This window comes from Rhododendron vialii, chromosome 1a, assembly GCF_030253575.1.
Source record: "Rhododendron vialii isolate Sample 1 chromosome 1a, ASM3025357v1".
In the NCBI taxonomy this organism is placed as follows: domain Eukaryota; kingdom Viridiplantae; phylum Streptophyta; class Magnoliopsida; order Ericales; family Ericaceae; genus Rhododendron; species Rhododendron vialii.
The window spans coordinates 41,722,234-41,744,749 of NC_080557.1; the positions used below are offsets into that span (position 1 = coordinate 41,722,234).

General features: G+C 37.6%; 3 protein-coding genes and 1 long non-coding RNA gene across 4 annotated transcripts; 2 read left to right on the forward strand and 2 right to left on the reverse strand.

Annotated features, from left to right (window-relative positions):
* Nucleotides 1–167: 167 nt before the first annotated feature.
* Nucleotides 168–5,295, reverse strand: LOC131332951 (uncharacterized). Its single transcript, XM_058367262.1, has 7 exons — nucleotides 4,719–5,295; nucleotides 3,870–3,939; nucleotides 2,315–2,370; nucleotides 2,089–2,164; nucleotides 1,414–1,450; nucleotides 694–808; nucleotides 168–541 (listed from the first exon to the last, which is right to left on the reverse strand). The coding sequence occupies exons 1-7, from the start codon at nucleotides 5,012–5,014 to the stop codon at nucleotides 301–303; spliced, it is 891 nt and encodes a 296-aa protein (XP_058223245.1). The 5' UTR covers nucleotides 5,015–5,295; the 3' UTR covers nucleotides 168–300.
* A 3,347-nt stretch (nucleotides 5,296–8,642) lies between these two features.
* LOC131335117 (uncharacterized) lies at nucleotides 8,643–10,374 on the forward strand. The gene is made up of 3 exons (XM_058370330.1): nucleotides 8,643–9,335; nucleotides 10,070–10,181; nucleotides 10,255–10,374. Exons 1-3 carry the CDS (start codon nucleotides 9,204–9,206, stop codon nucleotides 10,371–10,373), a joined length of 363 nt encoding a protein of 120 aa, XP_058226313.1. The 5' UTR covers nucleotides 8,643–9,203; the 3' UTR covers nucleotide 10,374.
* An 815-nt stretch (nucleotides 10,375–11,189) lies between these two features.
* Nucleotides 11,190–13,846, forward strand: LOC131324902 (uncharacterized). Its single transcript, XR_009199492.1, has 4 exons — nucleotides 11,190–11,327; nucleotides 11,427–11,926; nucleotides 12,422–12,636; nucleotides 13,277–13,846. It is a non-coding gene; the product is annotated as an uncharacterized LOC131324902 (long non-coding RNA).
* A 4,769-nt stretch (nucleotides 13,847–18,615) lies between these two features.
* Nucleotides 18,616–19,680, reverse strand: LOC131317520 (osmotin-like protein). Its single transcript, XM_058347071.1, has one exon. It carries the CDS (start codon nucleotides 19,606–19,608, stop codon nucleotides 18,841–18,843), a length of 768 nt encoding a protein of 255 aa, XP_058203054.1. The 5' UTR covers nucleotides 19,609–19,680; the 3' UTR covers nucleotides 18,616–18,840.
* Nucleotides 19,681–22,516: the final 2,836 nt, after the last annotated feature.

Genomic DNA, 22,516 nt, shown 5'->3' on the forward strand with positions numbered 1-22,516 from the left:
GCACGATCTCATTTATATAACTTAGGGTGTTCAAAATGAAATGAAATTGGGCTCTATGAACTGCCATTTGTTAATTCTTAGAGCTATCTTATTTGGTATTCTATGCTCCGTTGTCCTTTGATATGTTCCGCTATATCATGCCGTCTTTCGTCGTGGAAACACAGGAATTTCGATAACGTTGGTGTTTCAATTCAGTCCCTTTGGAAATGAAAACAACTCGCTGTTTCTACGGAATCAAATGGAAACTTAAATACTTGCCGCCGCAATTTACAGACTGAATGAAGGAGATCAACAGAAACTTCAAAGTTCATCATGCATGGGCTGTTCTAATGGCATCTCCATCCTCGGAACTGCATTTCCATGGCCCTGAGCAAATTTTATTACATCTCCGGCAGGCCCGAGTCTAACATCCCCTTTTCCGGCCATACCCGCCTTTATGGCAGCAGTAACCATCCTCTGCAACTTGAGTATACCCATACGCTTTGAAACAACGTAAATAACAGCACAGGAGAATAACAGAAATCCGGCAACAAGTATCACCCTGTCCAGATAAAACTCAGCCTTTTGAAACTTGCTTATCGACTTTTTGAAGGTAAAATTGCTTGGGCATGTAAATTCCATATACTAATAAAGCTGGAAAGACATGGAAACTAACAAAGCCTATGGATTGGTGAACTGTATCTAAATATATACCTGTCCAGTACATCTTGACGCTGCATTGTTGAAAGTAGGTTTCGGGTCCGGCTTAGTAATGAGCGGTGGCCTTTGTATTCACCTTCAGCTTTCCTTAAAACTCCTGTGGATTCCTCTGCAAAATTTCAAGCATACATTATTGTCTTGAGCTATTCACTTAACAACCACACGTTACACAGCATAGTATGGACACCCTCACAATCATGGTGGCGGGGGTAATCGCAATCATTTATTACAACGGAGGCTTTAGGATTCCTTAGAATTTTGAGGGGTATATAACAAGCTAAAAAAAACATCGTAGCCGACATATATATGAAAACCGACACGCAGCAGACAAAAAGGAATCCGTCAAGCAAACATGGATGGTTATGTCATCATTAACTTGACCAGAAAAACATTTTGTGCTGTGCTCTGAAATAGTCCCTCTAGCCAAATTTGGACAATAGTTGATCGAGGAGCAATCGAATTTGTAAAGAACTGAACCAAAGTGGTTTTTTGAGTCAATGATCATAAGGAGGCAGGTTTCAGGCTTCTCATATTGTTCTAAAGTACCTTTACTCACCCAAAAATTAAAAGATATAGCATCAAATCATCTCATCACAAGGAATTGCAGAAGAATCCTTAACGGTTCCCACTAAAAGTGAAAGAGAAACCATTAAAAAAATGCAGCAGAAGCCCATTAACACAAGTAAAAAGAACTAGAGCAATGAAAGAACGTACCAAAAGCCATAAGTGTGCTTGAACTTCTTTCCACCTCCTATAATAGATACCGAACCGACGGTTAGAAGTCCAACCATAACATCAATAATGGCAATAAGATTTGCACAAGTCATATAAACTCATCCCACTCCTTCTAAACATTTGGAGGAAGGAGGTCGCTTTGATGGAGTTTCATAACATGAAGAGATCCTTACCATTGATAATTTTATTTGGACGGTAAAAGATATAGCTAACTTGTGTTGTATAAAAAGCACACTTGTTATTACATTGTTCTAAGTTCTAGACCTCTATCCTCTCTTGGTTCAGTATCATTTGAGAGCAACCTGCAGGGGTGAGGGAGCTTCTTTGCGGTTGGGAAGGGAACCAGATAGCAAAAAAGGAGGAACTTCAGCTTGATGGGGCTCATATTGAAGGAAAGAAATCAGCCGCACTTCAACATCAAAGAGAGCTCAGTGAATAGGCTCAAAAAGTGCATTTGATATTATTTTTTATGCTGGAATTCTAAAGATGGTTCTCCCTCTAAGGATAAATTCCTCGAGTTTGTAAAGTTTTTTGACACTCGAGGTCAGTTTAGGTTTACGAGTGGCATTCCATTACTGCCCTTCTTTTCCATTTACCAAACCAACAAACAAGTCAGATAGAAAGAAAGGAAAACAAACACACGCAGGTAATAACCTGAACCATCAGCTGACGAGTTCGCCGAAGGCTCTCTGTGATGCTTTCTGCAGCAGATGTCATTCCGGCTTTGGTCCTAGCAGGCCATTAGAAATCATACATTTCTCTTAACACATAAATGTTGATTAAACCCGTCGATATTCCATTATAGCACCACGATCATGTGGCACAACAAAAACGAGAAGTATCCATGGTATATTGCTTAAGACAACCAAGTAATACATACTGTAAATTGCGCCTGCGAATTGTGGACTCTTCTCCTCCTCCCAAAAGAAGTTCTCTCTACAATTAATACAACCATATCAAAATGCAAAACATTGTTATAAGATGCATCATGTAGAGTATATACGATTAGGATATCATATACAGTACAGCAGCTTTGACAAAAATGAGGAAAACTTCAACCCATTCTTCCTTCTCTAATCAGTCCAGGGCAGTCTCCTTTTATAAAGAGGAGATCCATTGTGACATCATCTTACCAATGCAAGGATCAGGGGTCGCCGAGGTGTTCCATGAAACTAGATCTCATGAAAGCATATATGATTAAGTGGCTTGGCAATTTTTGTTTGATGCAATGGGTGTGATGAACTTCCCTGTGACTTTCATTAATTGGGTTAAGCAATGTGTGACTTCTACAAAACACTCTGTAGTTATCAATGGTGAGTTGAAAGGTTACTTCTCAGGTGAATGGGGGCTTCGGCAAGGAGACCTTCTCTGTCCTTACCTTTTTCTTGTACTATCCTCTCCTATTTGGTCTCTGCTGTTTTTGAGGGAGGCCTAGTTTTTTTTGGAACAAATTATATTATGGACAAAATAAACGCTCAAGGGGAAGGCCCAGAAATACAATCAAACCAGAACAAAACCAACAGTACAGAGCCTACCAGACCAAAACAAGATACAAACAACTGTAGAACAACGACAGAAACTATGTTACCTGGAACGGGAATGGGAATGCGGTACGCCACATGCTTAAATTGTGGTATGCTAGGGGTAGGCTTCTATAGATAACAAAACTAGAACTTACTCTCCAAGCGAAAAACATCTAGTGAAACTAAATATTGTTTGTTAAATTATTCATGCAAAACACATTTCCAGGAGCATAAACAATGAACTTTTTACACTTCCTCCCACTGAAATCCCATTTTCTCTCTATTTTTACCATAATAAGTTGAGATTTTGGGGAAAGCTAAGGGGATAGCTTTGGATCTACCGTTTTGGCACGATAGTGTACCATGTTTTGGAACATTTGTACCAAAAAGTAATTCTCTAGGGTAGTAGCATTTCCTGGTTAACATAGAACAGAAACCAGAAAGCAACAAGCAACAGCATGACTTTACAAATATGAGGAAGGCCGGAAATAACTCAAAGGAATACCCCAAACCCTTCCCAAAGCCACATTTTCTACAGTTCCAGGGTCATTTCTCCAAGAGCATACACATGCTGGGTTGTCTGTTGTTGTGTTGAGTTTTTGCCAGTGTATGCTGGTAGGTTAGATTAGGTGTTTGCTTGTATCTTGTTGAGGGGTATTCCCCAGTGGTCTTGTTTCTCTGGTTTGGTCAATAAAATTTAACTTACCAAAACAAAACAAAAGAAGTCTTGAGATCTAAACAAATAAATATAGTATATCACATGCTTATTGCTTTAAATAAACACAAACTGTTTACAACAGAAGATACCTATCAGACTACAACTTCAGAACATCAACTTGGGTGCAATGAACTGCAGAACAACCGACTTAAGAACCTAAACCACCAAACATTCCAACAAAAATAGTCGATTACCTCTTCCTGAGCCGCTTTTCTCATGTTAGCCTTTGCTTGCAAATTAGCACTTCTCAAACTTGACCGTAAACTGAACAAAAGCAAAATAATAACAAAGAAAAAGCAGCGTTATGGACAAAATGCAGACACGAGAATTGAGCCAAAAGCTGCATCATGTACTAAATCTAGATACACAATTGAGTTAATTATGACTTGTAATCAAGAGAAACATCAAAGTCCACTCCATTAGGTCGGGTGAAGTTGCAGTCCCCGAAATCTCATGAGTTCCTCTTTCAACATTTTCTTCATGACCAATACACAAAAAATCACACACAAACAGTGTTGGACACTGGAATTTAACCCAGTGGGGGCACCTTATTAATCAAAACCATGAAAACTTATTTTCCTAGTCAGAAGATGGTACTGAACTTGGACATGCATTACCCACCAAAACAATCCATATTTCTTGCAAAAGTATCTAAAAATGAGCATAAAATCTTCGATAAATTATTAAATTCCTACCGTATGTCTTTAATAGACAAATCGTTTATAAAGCAATAATCGTTAATCAACCTTACAACGAAAGTTGAAGCATAATCAGAGCTCATGTTCAAGATATATAAGTTTGTATGCCATGCCAAATATGTAAGATCATTAACCAAAATTTTACTTTTAATAGCTACGTCCCCCTGCACACACTCACCTATGTACGGATACAAAAAAGTCTAGGAACACAACTCTCAACACAGCTGTGTGTCCGGAACATCGAATGACTCTCTGAATGCAGTTGTGTCGGGAGTTGTATTATGAAGTTGCATTCCTAGCATTGGTATACATAAGGGGAGAGAGAGAGAGAGAGAGAGAGAGTGCCTTTGGATTTGTTGTTTCCACGAATCGAGCAACGGCTGGGCGGCCAGAACATCGTCATCCATGGATAGCTGAGGGACGAGGAGGTCGAGATTGAACTGCAACGACGAGAGCAGAGCCACGCCGTCTTGCGCAATTCCGTTCAATCGGGGCAACGAATTCTTAACCTGATCTGCGCCGGATTCTCCTGTTGATTTTACACCGTATCGTTCGATTGACTCGATTGTGTTTTTGGTTCGTTTGTACGCCTCGTCCCACTCCTTCTTTGCCTTGTCGACTGCCTCTACAACCTTGTCCATTTCACAACGAATCCGCCGTTTACACCGAAACCGCCAGTTTAGAGGTTCTAGTAACGAAGTGATTGAATTCGTTGGTTAAACAAAAATCAATGGAGGGAGTTTTGGATCAAATTGCTTAATTAACTGCGAAGGCTGTAATGTAATCTGAGAGTGGAAGGTTGGAAAGCTCGAGATCCACTGGGCGAAACCCTCTTGATGCTGGACTGTGGATTCGATTCGGACGAGATTGAAACGGACCCAAGTCCTATGTTTTCTGATGAACAGCGAAGGGACTCAAACCCCTGCACGTTAGGCCCGTTCTGGAACACCTTATTAAAACATAAATATTTATTTTATATTATTAAATTTAAAATTAATATATATGAAAAATAAATTTTTAATTTATTTTGCATTGTATTAAAAATCTCAATGAGATCTATCAAACAAGATCCATAATGATAGAAAAATTATTTGCGTAAATATATAATTTTTAAACTTAAAATTATCTTTTTAAAAAATAAGTACTCATTTTCCTTTCGAAAACGGGGCCCGTCTTCCCTCGCAGACGAACTTATGTTTTTGTTGTACCGTAAAAAAATCAATTCAATGACTTCAATCGAATGCCTATAACATTGATCAATTCTTTTATTTTTATTTTTTTTTCAGAATGTGTAATTTTGAATCTGGAACAAAAAAATTAGACGAACTTATCAAGCTGAACAATCTATATAATAAAACAGAGCTGTGTTTGAATCCAAAAGACAACTAACGCTCCAGATTTATCTCTTCCTCTTGCATAAATCTCTACCCTCTATTCTACAATGACATGTCTGTAAATACCTATTCCATCTAAGGGCTATCATAAATAGAATTTTGGTAAAATTTTAATTTAATTTTCTAACTTTGAAATGTAGACTTAACCCTATCTGTACCCTTCATTCTACACTCACGCTCCCCGTCTCCCTCAGACCCTCTATCCCTCTGTCGACTGGAACTATCACCGTCTCCCTCAGACCCCTTCTCCCCGGCGCGACGAGTCACCACTGGAACTATCACCGTTCGAGGCTTTCAAGGTTCTCTCTCTCTCTCTCTCTCTCTCTCTCTCTCTCTCACGCGTGTTCTTCTTCTTCCTCGCCTCACCGCCATCGTCCACTGCTTGCTTCTCCAACGATCCAAGCCCTAATTCTGGAGTCCAAACCGGCGACGATTAAGGTAATATAATATCTATCTCCATATCTCAACGTTTGGATCTTTGATTTCTACTTAGTGTTTAAACGATTTTGGGTCTTATAATTTTATTGTTATTTGCTCACCAACTCTTCGGCAAAAGTCCACAATGGAAGCAATTCCTAAAATTGTCCACTTGGTGGTTAGGTACAGAGAAATAGTTTATGAACAAAGAGATTTTATATGACCACATGGTGGTTATATTTTCTTTCACCCGAAAATTTTGAAATCAAAGGTAATCTGGATTGTGGCTTTCAGTCAAGTGCCAAATTGAACCCATACATGTACTTTGTAGCCCCATTCTCTCTCTACAAGCAATAAACAAGATTATAAAGAAGATTTAAAGTTTCTTAGAAAATTGCCGACAAAAAAAAAACCAATGTACGTCTCTCAATCTAGTTAAAAGAGGCTAGAATATTGAATGAATAGCTCAATGAATACACCAGAGCTTCAACCAACACTACTTGTTTTCATTTTTATTTGGTTCTATTTGAGTTATAATGATAATCTACCTTTTGTTTAAAATAGAGTTACTGAATGCAAAATTCAATTGTTTCATTTGGGTGTTCTGTTTGATATGTAATTTTCTTTCGAAGAATGGATATAGATGGCATCGCCTTTTGCCTGATTGATAAAGTACTTAATGAGTATGATGTTCCGTGGTGTGAACCTTTTTCTTATCTTACATACATAAAGATTTCCTCTCTCTTTTAATCACATAATTAAGCATCAAATGACCTATTTTGCTTTTATGAAGTGTCGAAGCCGTCATGCATAAATTGTTAACAGTTTTTCTCAAATACAATATTTTAGAATAAGCACTTGATCGTGGAGTAAGAAGGGTTAGCTTTGACTAAACTATGATAAGGAAGGTAATTGTTTTCCCTGTTAAGGTTGCCAAATATATGAAAATCAGGCTTGATCGTACAAAGAAAAAGGGCTAGATTTGACGTGCAACTGCTGTCTAACCATGGTCAATTTTGAAGACCAAAGGAGCCTCTGTTAGTTGTGATTCACTCTCTCCTTTTCAGCCAATGGTTTCTCTCTTTGTCTCATTCGCTCCGTTTATGGGGAACCAATTTTGGCATTGATTCAATTTTAGATTTATTCACCTGTGCATGCACTCTCGCAATGATCGTAGACCGTTCTATGCTTTCGTTGTAGTGGATTCAAAAGGAGGTGCTGTATGATCTCTTTGATAGTTCAAACATCGACTTCAACTTTGGTTTTGATTATAGATGTTAATTGTTTCAGGTATTATTTCGTGATGTGTAGTCGACAACATATCAGACTTTCTTTGCAAGTTGCTACAAGATCTTAAGGGAAGGAAGGGGATACACACCCAAACATGCAAGTTGCTATAAGATTGTAGTCCCATACTCTATTTTATAAGTAGTCTCTTTTTTTGAAAAGTTCAATAACTAAGTTGGAGGGATTTTGTGAAGCTTATTTGAAACGCAAGTGAGGTCTCGGAGTTGGATCAATGTGGCCTTTCATTCATGTTTGCTTCATGCCTTCAGGCATGGGCATGGGCAAGGGCCTTCGCTGATGAATGAAATCTACTAGAAAGTTGTTCGCTTACACATTCATATTTTTTTGTTAGTTGCTTCAATTATATTTGGCTCATGAATAATTTATCAAATGCACTTCTGAGTTTCACTGTCGTTAACTTTTCTATTTTTAAAAACTTCTGTTTTAAATCTTGATTATACGAACCCTATTTGAAGCTTCTTTAAAAAATGTAAGCATGAGGAGGTGAGATCATTCACAAAGGGAGGAGGTGAGTTCATTGACTAGGGGTCTATAGGAGTGATGGGTAGTTCATCAAAATTTATTTTACGTTATGTGTCGCCGTGCCTTCAACTGTTGCTTTTTCACATTTTAGGTTTCAGGTACTCCATTGTTGTGACAGGGACATTGGGGATACAGGCTATATGAAGCTGCAATACGGCTGCAAGTTGAATGCTACAGTCAAGTGAGTTAATTTTTGCTTTAAGATTTGGACATTTTTTAGCACATTGGTATTCTCGGAATGTAAATTGCTCTTCAATTGTTTCCCTTTTTTTTTTTTGTTCTTGAAGTGATACCATTTGTGGGGATGCTGAGTTGGTATTTGTTTCAATACCTATATAATTTATCACCAATTGGTGTTCTTATATTATGCTGGAACTTCATTTTTAAAACTTCATTATCACTGTTTAGATTGAAAAGATTAATGGGGCATTGGATCATATACTGCCCATACGAGAAGTTTGATTTCCAGTGAGAGTTTATCACAATCTTTCTTGGTTTTGATGCCTATAGCTAGGCTTACCCCCAATTAGTTAAGGAACATATCCATTAGTTAAAAACCATTTTCTTACATAATTTGTAGTTTTGTACTACTTTTAGCTACAACCATGATATGGAAGGTTATAAGATCTTTGATGGATGTCTAAGACCAAATATAATTTGTTTTTAGTTCACAGTTACTTCGCTTATAAGTTCTGATCATTACTCCTCTGAGATATGTGTTCAAGTCTTTTTTTCGTTCTCATTTACTTCACCCATATGTTCAGATCATAACTCCTTCGAGATTAATCTGATCGTGGGTGTGTTGTTAATTATGGCTTGCAGGCTTCTTCAGAGGTAACAATCGTGGAGAAAAGAAGGTGGATTCTCAATGACTGACATTGAAAAGCCGCTCGGAAGGTGGACTCTCAATGACTTTGGCAGGGGAAAAGAGGATCAGTGATCTTGACTTCTTCTATTTTATGTGTTAGATATGCAAAGTTTCAAGGTTGGACCTTTTTCTCATTTGAGTATGTGTTGCTTTGTCATGTATCGGTTGATACATGTTGTTTATCTCCTGAAATTAATTTTCCCAAAAAAATTGTTTGCTACCTCCTTCGAAATCCTAATGAAAATTGTGATATTTGAACTCTCTTACTATTTAAGGTGTTCAACGTGACTATGCGATTGTATTTGTGTTAATTTTCTGCTAATGGGCAAATTAATCTATTTCATTTTGGACAAAGCAATCACTAAGGTGCTTTCCAAGAGCCAAGGGGTTGCAAGGGAGTCATATTGGGTGAATGTAGGAAAGCCACAACAATATCATATTATCGGTTCTAAGGTATCTATTTAAATCGTCCCAGGCGATGGGACCATTTTTTTTTGGGTTGTTGTTCATGTCTAAGACGCGGTGGGACCATTTTTTTACTTTGTTTTTTGTCTTTGTCCGGCCCATTTGTAATTTTGGATAGTTGCAAACTTGCTATTATGTCGCGATGTGGTTTTAAGCACGGGGAATTCCTACGAATATGCTTGGGTTATTTTTTTATTTTTTTTATTTTTTATTTTTGCGTAATTGGGTTCGTTGGGCAAGGGTTGATATATTGCACGTGAATCCAATGTCTATTTGTTTGTGCGATCGTTTGAGCCGTGACTTCAGGCACGGGCATGAACCTAATTTAAGAAAACAAATCTTTCCGTATAAATTAGCTTCGTTGGCGGGGGTGGTCAATAGTTTTGTAATTCATCTTAGTTATATTCAAAATGCGTTGTGTCGGGCCTTCAGGCACGGGCATTCACTAGTCTATATAATAAAACAGAGCTGTGTTTGAATCAAAAAGATAACCAACATTCTAGATTTATCCTCATGCCTACATAAATCTCTACCCTTCATTCTACTATGGTATTTTTGTAAATACTTGATCCATCCAAGGGTTATCATAAATGGCATTTTGGTAAATTTAGGATTAGATTTCCAAAATTTGAAACGTAGAAACGCATACATTCTGTAAAACCCTAGTCGTATTCCCATACCTCACCCTCCTTCTGTCTCCCTCTCTTCGATCGCTCTCCTAGTTCCACCGACTAGCGCGACGAGCCACCACCGACCGGCGCACGATCAAGAGCAGCATCACCTTCGTCGACACCTCCGATTGCTACAATCCAGACACCAATGAAGTACTCCTCGGTAAGGTGCGTGCTCTCTCTCTCTCTCTCTCTCTCTCTGTGTACCTTCCACCTACTGATCTACTGGGTGGCAGCTCTTATTTTTCCGACTGCCTCATCTACCACCATGTATTCAAGTAAGCCAAAATATTCCCAAACCGGAAAGAGCAAATCCACCCACGCATTATTTTCGAGTTCAATTGATCGAAGGTAAATTACTAAACCTGGTTAGCATTATTGGAATTCCAGATTAGGGTTTTTATCTTGGATTTGAATTTTATTTTTGAATTTGGCATTTATCCTGTTTAAAAAAACTGCGGCTGCAAACTGCAGAGTAATGGGTTTTCAAAAGGAACGAAGGGTCAAAAGCGTCGGCAGTCAACATCAAAACTTCAGGTTGGCATTCCGCCGGCAAAAGGGGTACATTTATCTATAGATATGTTTTGATACTTATTTGTCTTTATAGTGTAAAGGCCATTATCGAGTCATTCGATTCGAGCAGCTTATTTTTTAAAACTTAGAGCTTCAAAAACTTGGATTTGGCTATGGGTGTGTTAGTAGGGATGAGTTAGGGGAAGCAAAACCATTAAGTGATTTGTTTCAGGCATTGGGCAAACCATGGTGAGCTTAGGGATGGTGAGGGATTAATTAAAAGCTCCACCTATAGTTGATGCTTGATTTTTTTTTCACGAATAGTGTTATGAATTTTGTGCTCAAAGCCAGTTAAAACTTCCATATAGGTGATTTTTCCCTTACTTATATTTTGTTATGTCAATTTTTTTTTTTATCAAAAATCTCATGTGGTGTCGTGGGCCTAATTTAAAATTTTCTTTTGTTATTATTCTCTTTTCAGGTACTATTCTTTTACGATGTGGTGATCTGTCGGAAAGTCCTAGGTGCTCATTGGATAAATTAGGCCCTTTACTCCTTTAGTTTTTATGATGTTATGAGTTTTGTGGATTGGAAAAAACATTCACGAATACTGTACTTAATCAAAAGGCGGACAATCAGTTCCATTTCAGTCATGAATAGTAGGTGGCGGCGGAGGGAGTTCTCCGGCAGCAGCAGCGGCCAAGTGGTTGTTTCTTCAGCAGCAATTGTTTAAGCCCAGAGGTGTGCCGTGTGGATTTTCGATGGCGAGTCAGAGTGTTTGCACCAAACGGAGCAAGTACTACGATTTTTTCCTCTCATCATCATTTATTTATGGAGTTCAATTCCCGCTTCATGTTTGATTTCATTTGTCTAAATCCTTGGTATTGTGATTTAGTGGTGGGAAACCACCAAAGGGAACTGCATTTCAATGAGTGGGTGACCCTTCATCGGTGGTCGGAGCAAAGGTTTTACGTCTCTCTCTCAACCATCTATCTTGAACTGCATTTCTAAAATTCTAAAATTCATAGTGCATGCTATAAATCAAACTGTTGATACTGTTGAAAATTCATAATGCATTCTAAAATTCATACTGTTCTTATTTGTGGAACTTGACTGACTACTTAGTAGCCATTGTTTCATACTTACGTGCTTGATATTTGATAAGTTATTTTCATGTTCAGATTGGTAAGCCGTGTGGGTCTGGAAATGATGCATATGTAGTGTTTGTTAAAAAGCCTATATGAAAGAACGCCAAGATAATGGAGAGCAAATTGATTCTTTTGGGAGCAAAATGTTTAGGTAGATTCCAAGCTACTATCAATTGAGGTTCCTGTCTATCCCATTTCCACAATCAGTTATGTCTGACAAACTGGTATTTGGATGACATCCAAAGAAGTGCGCTCTAGAATCTATAATTTCAGTGATTTGTTTTTCTTTCGAATTGAAATTATTTTGAAGATAATTTCGGGCTCCGATTCATTCCTTAGCCATGATTTATCTGAAGTTCAACAAAATGGAAAAGACATTCCCCATGTATTTTCATTCCCTTAGCATAGAGGTTGCCTTTAACCGGTGAAGAAGCAAATCGGATGTAGGTTTGGTTTTTTAAATTTTTGTTTCGTGGTTGTTAGGATGTGGTTAGTGGCGAAAGTTGTGATGGCAATACCAATTTAGTTCCATGACATGAGCCTCAAAACTATTTTTCAATGATGCAGTTTTTGCGGTTTTTGTGGATGAGAAATGTTAAAAGCTGAAAACTATGACAACATTTAGATATGCATATCAAATATGTGGTTCATGTATTGAAATTGGTTCTCCTTCATTCATTTTGTGATAGATTTGTAGATGGATGATTTCTACATTGAACCCAAAATTTTATCATTCATGCAGGAAGCGACTTTTTAACACACGTCTCCCCCATCCTCCACCCACACCACCGCTCGCCTTGCCCTTGATCAAAGACAAAGAACCTCCCCTTGCAGCAGTAGGCCCGTCCACTGATGACCACCAACATCATCCCATCACCACCATGGAGTGATTCGGCCCCCCTTCTTTTCTATCCTCCATCTCCTATAGCGAAATCACGGCAACGATAACAACCAGGGGTAAAAAAGTGTACTCATTCAGTACCTTTCTTATTCTTTTGGTCAATCCTTAATTTGGGTTTCTAACATGATTTTTTATCTTCATAAGTAGAATTCATGTTTTTGTTAAACTTTGCATTCATGGTGTACTGATGAAAACTCAATAATTAAGATAAGGCCCATTCCTTCTTCTTTTTATTCTTTACGTGGCTTTTAGTTCACTATCATGAACAATTAACAAAAAGAATAATGGGCCTTCATAAATTTATTTGGTTTGTTATTGGCTTTTACTAAGGAGTTTTACTGATAGTTTCTCTGCTTTATTTAATCCCTTTTGAATACCTTGCCTTCCAGCATTAGTATCAAGTGTGGCATGCATAATGGCCTTTGTAATGACCATTGGGTTGAATAGTTGTGTGAATTGAAGCGGCTATTTGTTTCGAGAGAGTATTAACTGAGTTACTCAAAAACTTAATGTGCTCATATGAGAAAACTTGAAATGGACGAAGAAATAGAATAAATCATTTCTCAAGTTCTTAATGTGTCCAATTTCATTTGGGCAAAATTTTGATTTGGTTTTAATTGTTTCAGGTGTGAATAAATCATTTCTCAAGTTCTGAACTTAATTGCATAATGTAGTTCAACGTTTTTTATTTTTCAGATGTGGAGATATGGAAGGTTTCGAATGGGGAAGGCATGTATGGGTATATTGGCTACTAGGCTGCCCTTTTTGATGACACTTAAAAAATGCTTTTTGAAAAACTGGTGATTCTACATTCCAATAATTGCATATTGTGGTTCAATGTGAAATTGAGTACCTGCAATGCTCCAAGGGTAATCAAGAAGCTGTTGGCTTTGGTGGTGTGCTTATGGATGACAAAGGAGCATGGATTTCAGGAGTGCATCCTTGGACAAGGAGAGACTCAAGTAGAAATGGAGATGGATTTGCTGCAAGTAGTGAATCTAACCAAAGAAAATCCAGCTCCTCATCGCCCTCATAGGAATCTGATTGAGAATTGTCAGATTTGTAGTAAAAGCTCTTTGAATCACACTCCACAAGAGGGGAACAAATTAATTAAGTGACTGATGTTCTGGATTATGTTGGCGAGACTCAATGGTGGTGTTAATATGAAACACTCAATTGTGATTTCCAAAAGGAAAATCTTTTTGCAGCTAACATTGTAGCGGCTAAATGTGAGAGGCAATGCGGCCTTTATGCGGTTCCTGTCATTTGTGTACATACCAAAAAATAATAGACTTGGTCATGTCCCTTTTGAAGTGTAAGCTAAAATGGGCATGTGTTTATTTTAGTCTTATTGTGTGTAATTAGTTACTTCTTGCTATGGTCATTGGCATCAAAATGGGAAGGAGAATGGTTAATAGAACATGTTTGTCATTGGTGGTTTTTTTTTAATAGGCAATGTTATGATTTTTACCGTCATGCAGTCTTAACTCTTAAGGGAGAGCCCGGTGGAATCAAGTGGGGTACTTTTTCCACTCTCATGGTACATAATTTGAATAAATGGACCCTATTGGAAGTTTATTTAAGAAAATGACTTATAGGAGATTTTGTATTTATCGATGGGGTGATAAATTCCAGAAAAATGGCAATTCGATTTTGTTTTTTCCAAAATGTATCGCGCCGTGCCTAAAAATGGCAATTCGATTTAGTTTTTTCAAAATGTGTAGTGTCGTGCCTAAAGGCACGGGCATTCGCTAGTTTCTCTACACGATAAGTCAAAAGGTACAATTTTCCTAAACAGGAGATAAATTTAAAAGTTTATAGTATTCTACAAAGTGAATGGGTTTCAATCGAAGCATCATATCAAAAATGAGCCCCGAGACATGGAATTCTTACATTTATGTACCCTAGGAATCGGTCCTCGTAAGATTATCCATACACATATGCCTTTGTTCTATAAATTTGATTTGAATATGGATAAAAAATACACTCTGCTCGTTTCCCATCATTTCAATTTTCAACAACAAATTCCCTTGTTTCCAAAAACGATCTTGCTATTGTTAATCCACTGGACTGACGATAAGTACACTAAAAGACAAGAAAAACACATATTTTTGCGTACCTTTTACACCATTTAATACACATTCACACACTTAGTATTGTCAGCCCATTAGGCTGATTTTAGAATTTTCCTTCCAACAAAACAACAACAGATTCCCTTTATTTCTTTACTCCATTGCCTAACTCGGATATACTATCCGAACAACAAAGACTCGTGAATTGCGCAATATAAAAGTCGAAAGATAAAAGGATCATGATTTTCCTCAAGAGGGGGGCCACTATGACCAAGGGTCCGACTATGGGTGCCTTAGGCCCCGTTCCAGAACACTTTTTTAAAAAATAAGTACTTATTTTACATTTTCAAATTTAAAAATAATGTAAATAAAAAATAATTTTTAAATTTTTTTTGCACCGTATTAAAGATCTCAATGAGATCTATCAAACAAGATCCATATTGATAGGAAAATAATTTGCGTAAACACATGATTTTTGAGCTTGAAATTGTCTTCTTAAAAAATAAGTACTTATTTTCATTTCTGGAACGGGGCCTATTGGGTATACACCAAATGTACACCCGATTATGTGAGATCCTACTTCGAGATCTTTCAGGGATACTTGCAAAAATTAGCATAAGAGCTTGATCAATTTTTTGTTAGGAAATAAAACGTAGATTTGATAAGCCCTATCAATATTTGACTGAGTCATTTCCTTTTAGGAATCTTTACAAATTTATATACATATTTTTTTTTATCAAATTAAGGAGCTCCGATCATTTTCAGGAATTCGATGTATATTTGCAGAACCATAGTTATGTTGTAGGACGAATGTACAGTAAAGCAGAAGAAGTGGAAATCTGTATAGTACAAAAAGGCTCCGTTTCCCCTATTCCCTCTGTCCGGATTTAATAGTCCTTTTTTTTGGAGTTCGTATCATTTTTCAATCGATTATATCTTTCCATTTATAATTTATAATGTTTTACGTGATTTCGAAAAATTGTATTATAGAACTAATCGAGATCTATCAAACAAGATCCATATTCGATATGAAATTCATTACGGATTCAATGATATAACTCATTTTTTAGCCGGTTAGAATAGAATTAGGGACAATTAAATCCGAACGGACGGAGTAATTTTTTTTTTTTTGCACTAGAGGGTGGTGTTGTGTAGCCCTGTGTTGCGCAGTGTGTTGTGCAGGGCAAATCGCCTCCGCTCCGGTCTCGCTCTGATGATCAGAATTTTTTACTTCGTAGAGCTCGTCAAATAGAACAAGTGTACCAAAACTCAACTCGATCAGATATCATTAAGTGCATCATTCGAACATTATTATCTTGAAATTATTAAGTGTACCAAAAAATAGTGGATTTTATCTAGTGTTTCGGATCCATTCGTTTCAAGATAACAATATTCGGATGAGGAACTTAATTTTATCCGATTGAGCTGATTTTTGGTACATTCATTCTACTCACGAGCTCTATGAAGTGAACGTTTCGATCATCGGAGCAAGACCGAAGCGAGAATTTGCTGTGCAATGTGAGCACACTGCGCAATAAGTACTTATTAAATTAAAATATCAAACACATTTTCTCCTATAAAGTGGTGTTCCGTTTTCCCTTCTTAAAAATAAGTACTTACTTGTAATTTTCAAGTTTAAAAATAATAGACTTACTAAAATAAATATATATACAATATAAATCTTGTTTGTAGATCTATCAAAATCTTAAAAAAAAATTATTAAAAAATTATTTTCTTAAACTTATTATTTTTAAACTTAAAAATAAATTTTTATTTTTTAAATGCTTATGGGAGAATCTAGAACACCAACTCATCACACTTCTACCGCTTTTAGTTAACCGAAAACAACGTGATTACCAAATCGAATCCATTACAAATACTACTACTCCTAGTTGAAGTTGCTTACCGGAGAGATGCACGTGAAAGTCGCTGCGATGATGCAGTTTTCGAGGATCAAAATATGGATCTATGGGAGATAGGGATGTTTGCTTTTCAAAATTTCTTTGTTTTTTTTTGTGCTTTGTTTTTTCAGCCTTTCATCTTTTTCAATCTTTTCTGCCATTCACACTTGTCCACATTCCCCCTCCCTGACAGATTCGCTTTTCCTGCCGCGTACCAATTCACCCAAAAAAAACAAAACACACAAAAAAGAAGTGGGGATGAAACCGCACCGTCTCGAGCTTAAAAACGTGATCTTGAATAGTTTAATTTAATTCGTAGACTTTGACGCTCAAACTAATGCTGTAAAAAAAAAAAGTTGCTCCGACTTTATTATCCAGCAAACAAAACACATTTGTACAAATCAGTTATTAATATCCAAATCATGAAGCTAAAAAACTTGATGTGTTCATTAAGTTTCTACTACTACTACTACTATTTTTTGATCGGCTTGATTTCTAACGGGTCGTTGAGCGCATTGAGCTACAAGCAGTGAGAAGTTTAAATCGCATTTTTGGTCCCGTTCCGTAGACTTACGTGGAATGTGCCCTGAGGCGCAACTTCATATCATGTGTTTATATAGTCCAAAGTTTTATTCAAGGCAAATTGCCACCAATGGCAATATTGCCCCATATATCATCCAAAGTATAACTTTTTTCTAGAAGAGTCTTTTAAAATTCGGTCCACTCAAAATAATTTTTGACGGTAAAATATTGAGAGTGGCGGAGAGAGCGGTGAAGATAAACTTTTGGTATACAATTATAACGGAGATGTACCTCGATTTCGGGAAATATTAAAACCAAGGTCCATCACTATTTTTTTCACTGAAAAGGGAATTCGGGAGGGTAAGAGCATGTGCAGCAGGTAAAAAGCTAGTCCCAAATTGTGTATTACATTTTACCTTTTGCTCAAAAACCATTTCATTTTACTTGGTCACGTTCTCTCTATCTATCCTTCTCTTTGGTCCTATTATTAAATTAAACATTACTCCAGCCGTCCATTTGTAAATGTCCACTACGGAGAATTTAAACTTTTTATAGATTGAGTTCAAATTGTTATCCGAGCATTTACAGGTCGTCGAGCATGCTGGACTTGGGTTTTTCTTGGTTTTGGCCAGGCAAAATGGCTAAAATGCTCATTTCGCTACACATGCTCTAATATTGGAGATTGAATCAGGATATGGTCTTAAATTGTACCTGTATTTTGGTGGTTCCAATCCTAAAGTGTAGCAACTTACGTTTTTGTTATTTTGGAACTTGCGTCCTTCCTTATAAGTAGTACAATTTTTCCACCCTATGAAATACTCGACATAAGTTCAGTCTCTACAAGCAACACTCGATCGCATCATACCTGGGGGCCTGCCTGCTGTGCCTAAAATCTAGTATTATCCGAAGATAAAAAAAAAAAGTGATCTCCACCATTGACTATATATACATAAGCTTACGCGTAGAATAATTCCATAAAAAAAAATCAAGTCGATCGTTTGTAACTCGGTAAACAAATTAGCCACATTTATCCACATTATAGCTTTTTGGACATTTATAATTGCCAAAAAAATTGCATAAGTTGCAACACTAGTTCAATAACTGAAATACCACACAGGTAATGTCACTTCGTAGACCGGTAATCCAAAATACGTAACACGGTAATCAGTTTGTTACTTAGGCCCCGTACAATTAAGGGAAATAATTAAGTATTTATTTTTCAAATTAAAAGTGATGTACTACGAAAGAATGACCTGTCTTTTAACAAAAAGAAATAAAACCTTACTTCTCCCGTCCCGATTTGTTTTGTCAACTTTTTGACTTTGACTTGTTCTAATTTGTTTGTCCGTTTGACTTTTAAATGGATAAATTCTTTTTTTGTCCTTAGTTTTTTGAAATAAATTAACTTTTCAAAAAAAATGAAAGGTAAATATTGAAAAGTAAATTACTTTTAAGTGTAATAATTATGTTCTCTAAATAAATTGAATTCCCAACATTGAACAAACAAATTGATACGCATAGATTAAAAAATAAGATCGTAGAGAAACGGGGCCTTTATTTGTCAAATTAAAAATAACAAAACGTACACCTAATTAATGAAACCGGTACACAGATTAGATTAAAACCATCACACAACCAAACGACAAACAAACAAGCACAGTACCCCCTACAACTACTACGTACACTAGAAAACATAACACCATTAATTCCATCCTTTACTAGGATAATACTACTACGGACTAGGATGAAAACCTTCGACATCGATCTAGTGACAGAAAATGACCTTAAGCTCCCTCGGCGACGAGCACTCGTGCGTCAACGACGGGCTATCGTGCCCGTACGTCACCGTCGCCGGGCACGCCTTCTTGAAGTACTCCGAATAAGTCGACGGCTTGCACGTCTGCGGACTGTTGTACTGGTTCCTGCAGCACAGCTCGTCGGTCCTGAACGCCTCGCACCCGCTCTTGCACGCCACCACGGGCCCGTGTCCCGCGGGTGACCGCAGCTGCAGCGTCTGGGGACACGTGGCGAGCAAGTCCGCTCGGCACCCCACGACGGGACAGTTGCCCTGCCCCTCGTGGGGCGTAATGGTCATGGGGATGTTGAACCCGTCAACCAGGCTGACTGTGTAGGAGGACTGGTCCTTGTGGCCGTGGTGGAGGCTGAACTCGGCGAGGGAGGCGGGGGCGGCGCCGCCGGCCCCGGCGCACTCGAGGCGGCCGCCGCAGTCGCCGGTGGCGCAGGAGAGGTGGCCGGGGGCGGAGGCGGTGCAGCCGGTGCGGGCCCAGACCCGGCCGGCCCAGTGCTGGGCGGGGCCCGGGAAGGAGCGGTGGGAGAGCTTGTCGAGGTGGAAGCCGCCCCGTTCAAGGACAGGGAAGCCGGTGTTGGGCTGGATGGCGGGCCAGATTGGGTAGGGGCAGTTGTTGACTACGGTCATGATGAAGTCCGGGCGGGCTCCATTGGTGTTGGTGAAGATCAGGGTAAGGAGGAGAGAGAAGCAGGAGAGAGAGAGAAGAGATGAAGAAGAGGACATTGTTTTGTTTTTTTTAGAGTGGGCTAGCTAACCTGAGAGGGAGACCTGGTGTTAAGGAGGTGAAGGGGGGGGATGGCGTGGTTTTATAGGCACACGAGGTGGGTGTCGGTTTACCGACGATGAAATTTTCGGGGGGGGGGGGGGGGGGGGGGAGGGGGTAGCAAGTGACCCGGCTGACGTGGTATTTGAGCCACTACTACAATAATAGATATATGCCACACTAAGGATATTCATAAAGATTACGGTTTTCAGTAAAAGCGTGATAAAAAATAATTCTTAAATTTTTTTTATCTCAGTTTAAGTTCAAAGCTAAGATAAAAAGTGTGTTTTAGTGCGAAATAAAAGACCTCGCTCTTACGGCGAGATAAAAGAAAAAACAACCACACCCTTGCGGTGTGATAAAAGATTTTAGGGCAAAAAAAAAATGAGATAAAAGATCTCGCTCTCGTGGCAAGATAAAACAGAAAAGACCTTACCCATGTGGTGTGATAAAAAAGAGAAAAGACCTCACCCTTGTAGCGTGATAAAAGATTTTAGGGCGGAAAAGAATAAAATAAAAGATCTCACTTTTATAGCAAGATAAAAGAAAAAAGATCTCACTCTTGTACCGTGATAAAAAAAAAATTTAGCGCAGAAAAAAGTGAGATAAATGATCTCACTTTTGCGGCAAGATAAAAAATCTACCCATTTAGGCGCGCAGTCTGAATTTTCACGTGGACAGGCTGGTACTCATTTAGATAGACTTTGAAAAGTTATGTGAGGAAAACGATGTCGTTTAAGAACTTTGAAAAATTCTTTTTTTCTTTTTTACAAAAGGTAAGAAGATAAGCCTTAATTACACTTATACCAAATTTTTTTTACGTTTCATCTTCATCTTCATGCCCATAAAGATCGAGAGAGAGAGAGAGAGAGAGAGAGAGAGAGAGAGGGCAAATCCCACAACTGGGTTCCATCAGTGCCTAGTTGTTTTTTCGACGACGGGCGGACTGTTCCATTAGTAACCGATTTTCACATGGGCGAGCTGTGATTTTATGGTTTATTGTAGCAGTGTAGTTATTTCGAATGTCTTCCAAGTATTTGTTTGACACATTAGGTAAAAAAATAATTATATTATTATGGCTTAACCTTGTCTGAAAATGATTAAAATCTAATCGGCCGGGAAGCCACCATTGAAATTAAAGTTCAATATAAACACAAAATCTATGTGAAATGGTTAGTTTATAAATAAAAAAAATCTAAAGTTTGTCTATAATATTATAATCTGCAGGTTGTGATAATTTTTATAAAAGTACAAAGCTCACACTATAACAAAAAACACTATTGTCTACTAAATTTACTAGCTAAGATTAAATTTTTCGCCCCAAGAAAAACCTTTTGTGACCAATAACTAATTTTGATTGGCAAAAGATCTGTTGTCATATTTTTAAAATTTTTTAAACTATGTTTGTATATGTATTTTTATATATTTTAATATCATGTTAGTTGCATTTCAAAAAAATCAGCAAATTTTAAGGGGGGAAAAAAAAGTTTTTTCCACTTTAGGAAGTAAGTATAATATTTTTGTTTTTTTAATGTAACAGAAGTTATTGGCTAGCTTAGTCATAAGGGCTTTGGAAATCAACTAAGGGTGCGTGGGTTCAAAACTTGGCAATGACAAAAAAAGATGGTCTAGTAGATACAAAGAAAAGATCACGCGTAATGATTTTTCATCTCAGCTTATGGTGTGATCGTTTTGAACTTTCAATCACGGTTATAGACCGTGATCTAAAGTAATATACAATCACACCCAGAAAAGAGAAACAATCACGCCAAAAAAAAATAATCACAGCTTATAACAGTGATAAAAGAGAAATGATCATGCCTTTTGGCCGTGATTGTTTCTCTCTTTTAATCACGGTTTATAACCGTGATAAAAAAAATGACTTACAATCACACACATATCCATCATGGTAGTAGGAGCGTGATGAAAAACTTACCATCACGGCCAATAGCTGTGATCTTTATGATTTATTGTAGTAATGAGCGGGTACATTCGAATCGTCCAAAAGTGTATTGAGCTGTCCAGATTAAAAAAACTCTTTCTCCTTTCACCTCCACACTCTCTCTTTTCTTTTTCTCTTCAAATTCGAGCTGTCCAAAATTAAAATGAACTGCTAGAATGTACCGAGCGGAGATCACGTGGTACCCATTCGAAAAATTTCCCGTACTCAGGAGGATGGTGGATTATGATATGGTTGTAAAAGGTCTAATTTAGCCCCTCTGATTTGTTTTGTAGTAGTAGTGCATAAGCATTTGTACAGGCCATGGTTTTTGCTTCCTCTATTTGTCGCTTACGATATGGGGTGGGTATGCTTTTCAGATGGGTCGATATTGGCAGGATTTTCAATGGCGTCATTAAACATAAATTGCTAACCCTAGGAGTTCGGCTGGGTGACCGTAAGAAAGCAAATAAATACTGTTTCATGAGGTTATAGATGATCGAGAAATATGAATTTCACTTTTGGACAAAAAAAAAAGAGAAATAGTTTGTAGATAAAGTAGAAAAGATATGGAGTTGGCGAAGAAGAGAAGAAAAAAATATCAATTGAAACATGCGTATATACAAATTTTGGAACTTGTTAATTTATGTGATGTAGGGTCGACAAATTTTGATTATTGAATAATGTTGCTAGTTTTGGTTATCCAAAGCTTAAAATTTGATTATTTCTAAGGATGTTGTTAAGTTTGATTATACCATTGTGAGCCATCTTTTGCACAAATATTGTTAACTTTAAAAACAATTAGATTTTGATAATACCACTGTGGATGGCCTTAGAGATTATCCCCGTTCGTTATCTTCAAAGACCCAGAATTAATCGAGGTGCAGACATTGCCTAGACATCTGGTTATTAAAAATAAATTGCTCATG

Coding starts and splice junctions, on each gene's coding strand:
- LOC131317520 (XM_058347071.1), bottom strand. CDS start 19,608: ATGTCCTCTTCTTCATCTCTTCTCTCTCTCTCCTGCTTCTCTCTCCTC.
- LOC131332951 (XM_058367262.1), bottom strand. CDS start 5,014: ATGGACAAGGTTGTAGAGGCAGTCGACAAGGCAAAGAAGGAGTGGGAC. Junction 3,940..4,718: donor TGGAAACAACAAATCCAAAG/GCACTCTCTCTC, acceptor GCTTTTGTTCAG/TTTACGGTCAAGTTTGAGAA. Junction 2,165..2,314: donor ATTCGCAGGCGCAATTTACA/GTATGTATTACT, acceptor ATGGCCTGCTAG/GACCAAAGCCGGAATGACAT.
- LOC131335117 (XM_058370330.1), top strand. CDS start 9,204: ATGGGCAAATTAATCTATTTCATTTTGGACAAAGCAATCACTAAGGTG. Junction 9,336..10,069: donor ATCATATTATCGGTTCTAAG/GTATCTATTTAA, acceptor TCGCTCTCCTAG/TTCCACCGACTAGCGCGACG. Junction 10,182..10,254: donor CACCAATGAAGTACTCCTCG/GTAAGGTGCGTG, acceptor ACTGGGTGGCAG/CTCTTATTTTTCCGACTGCC.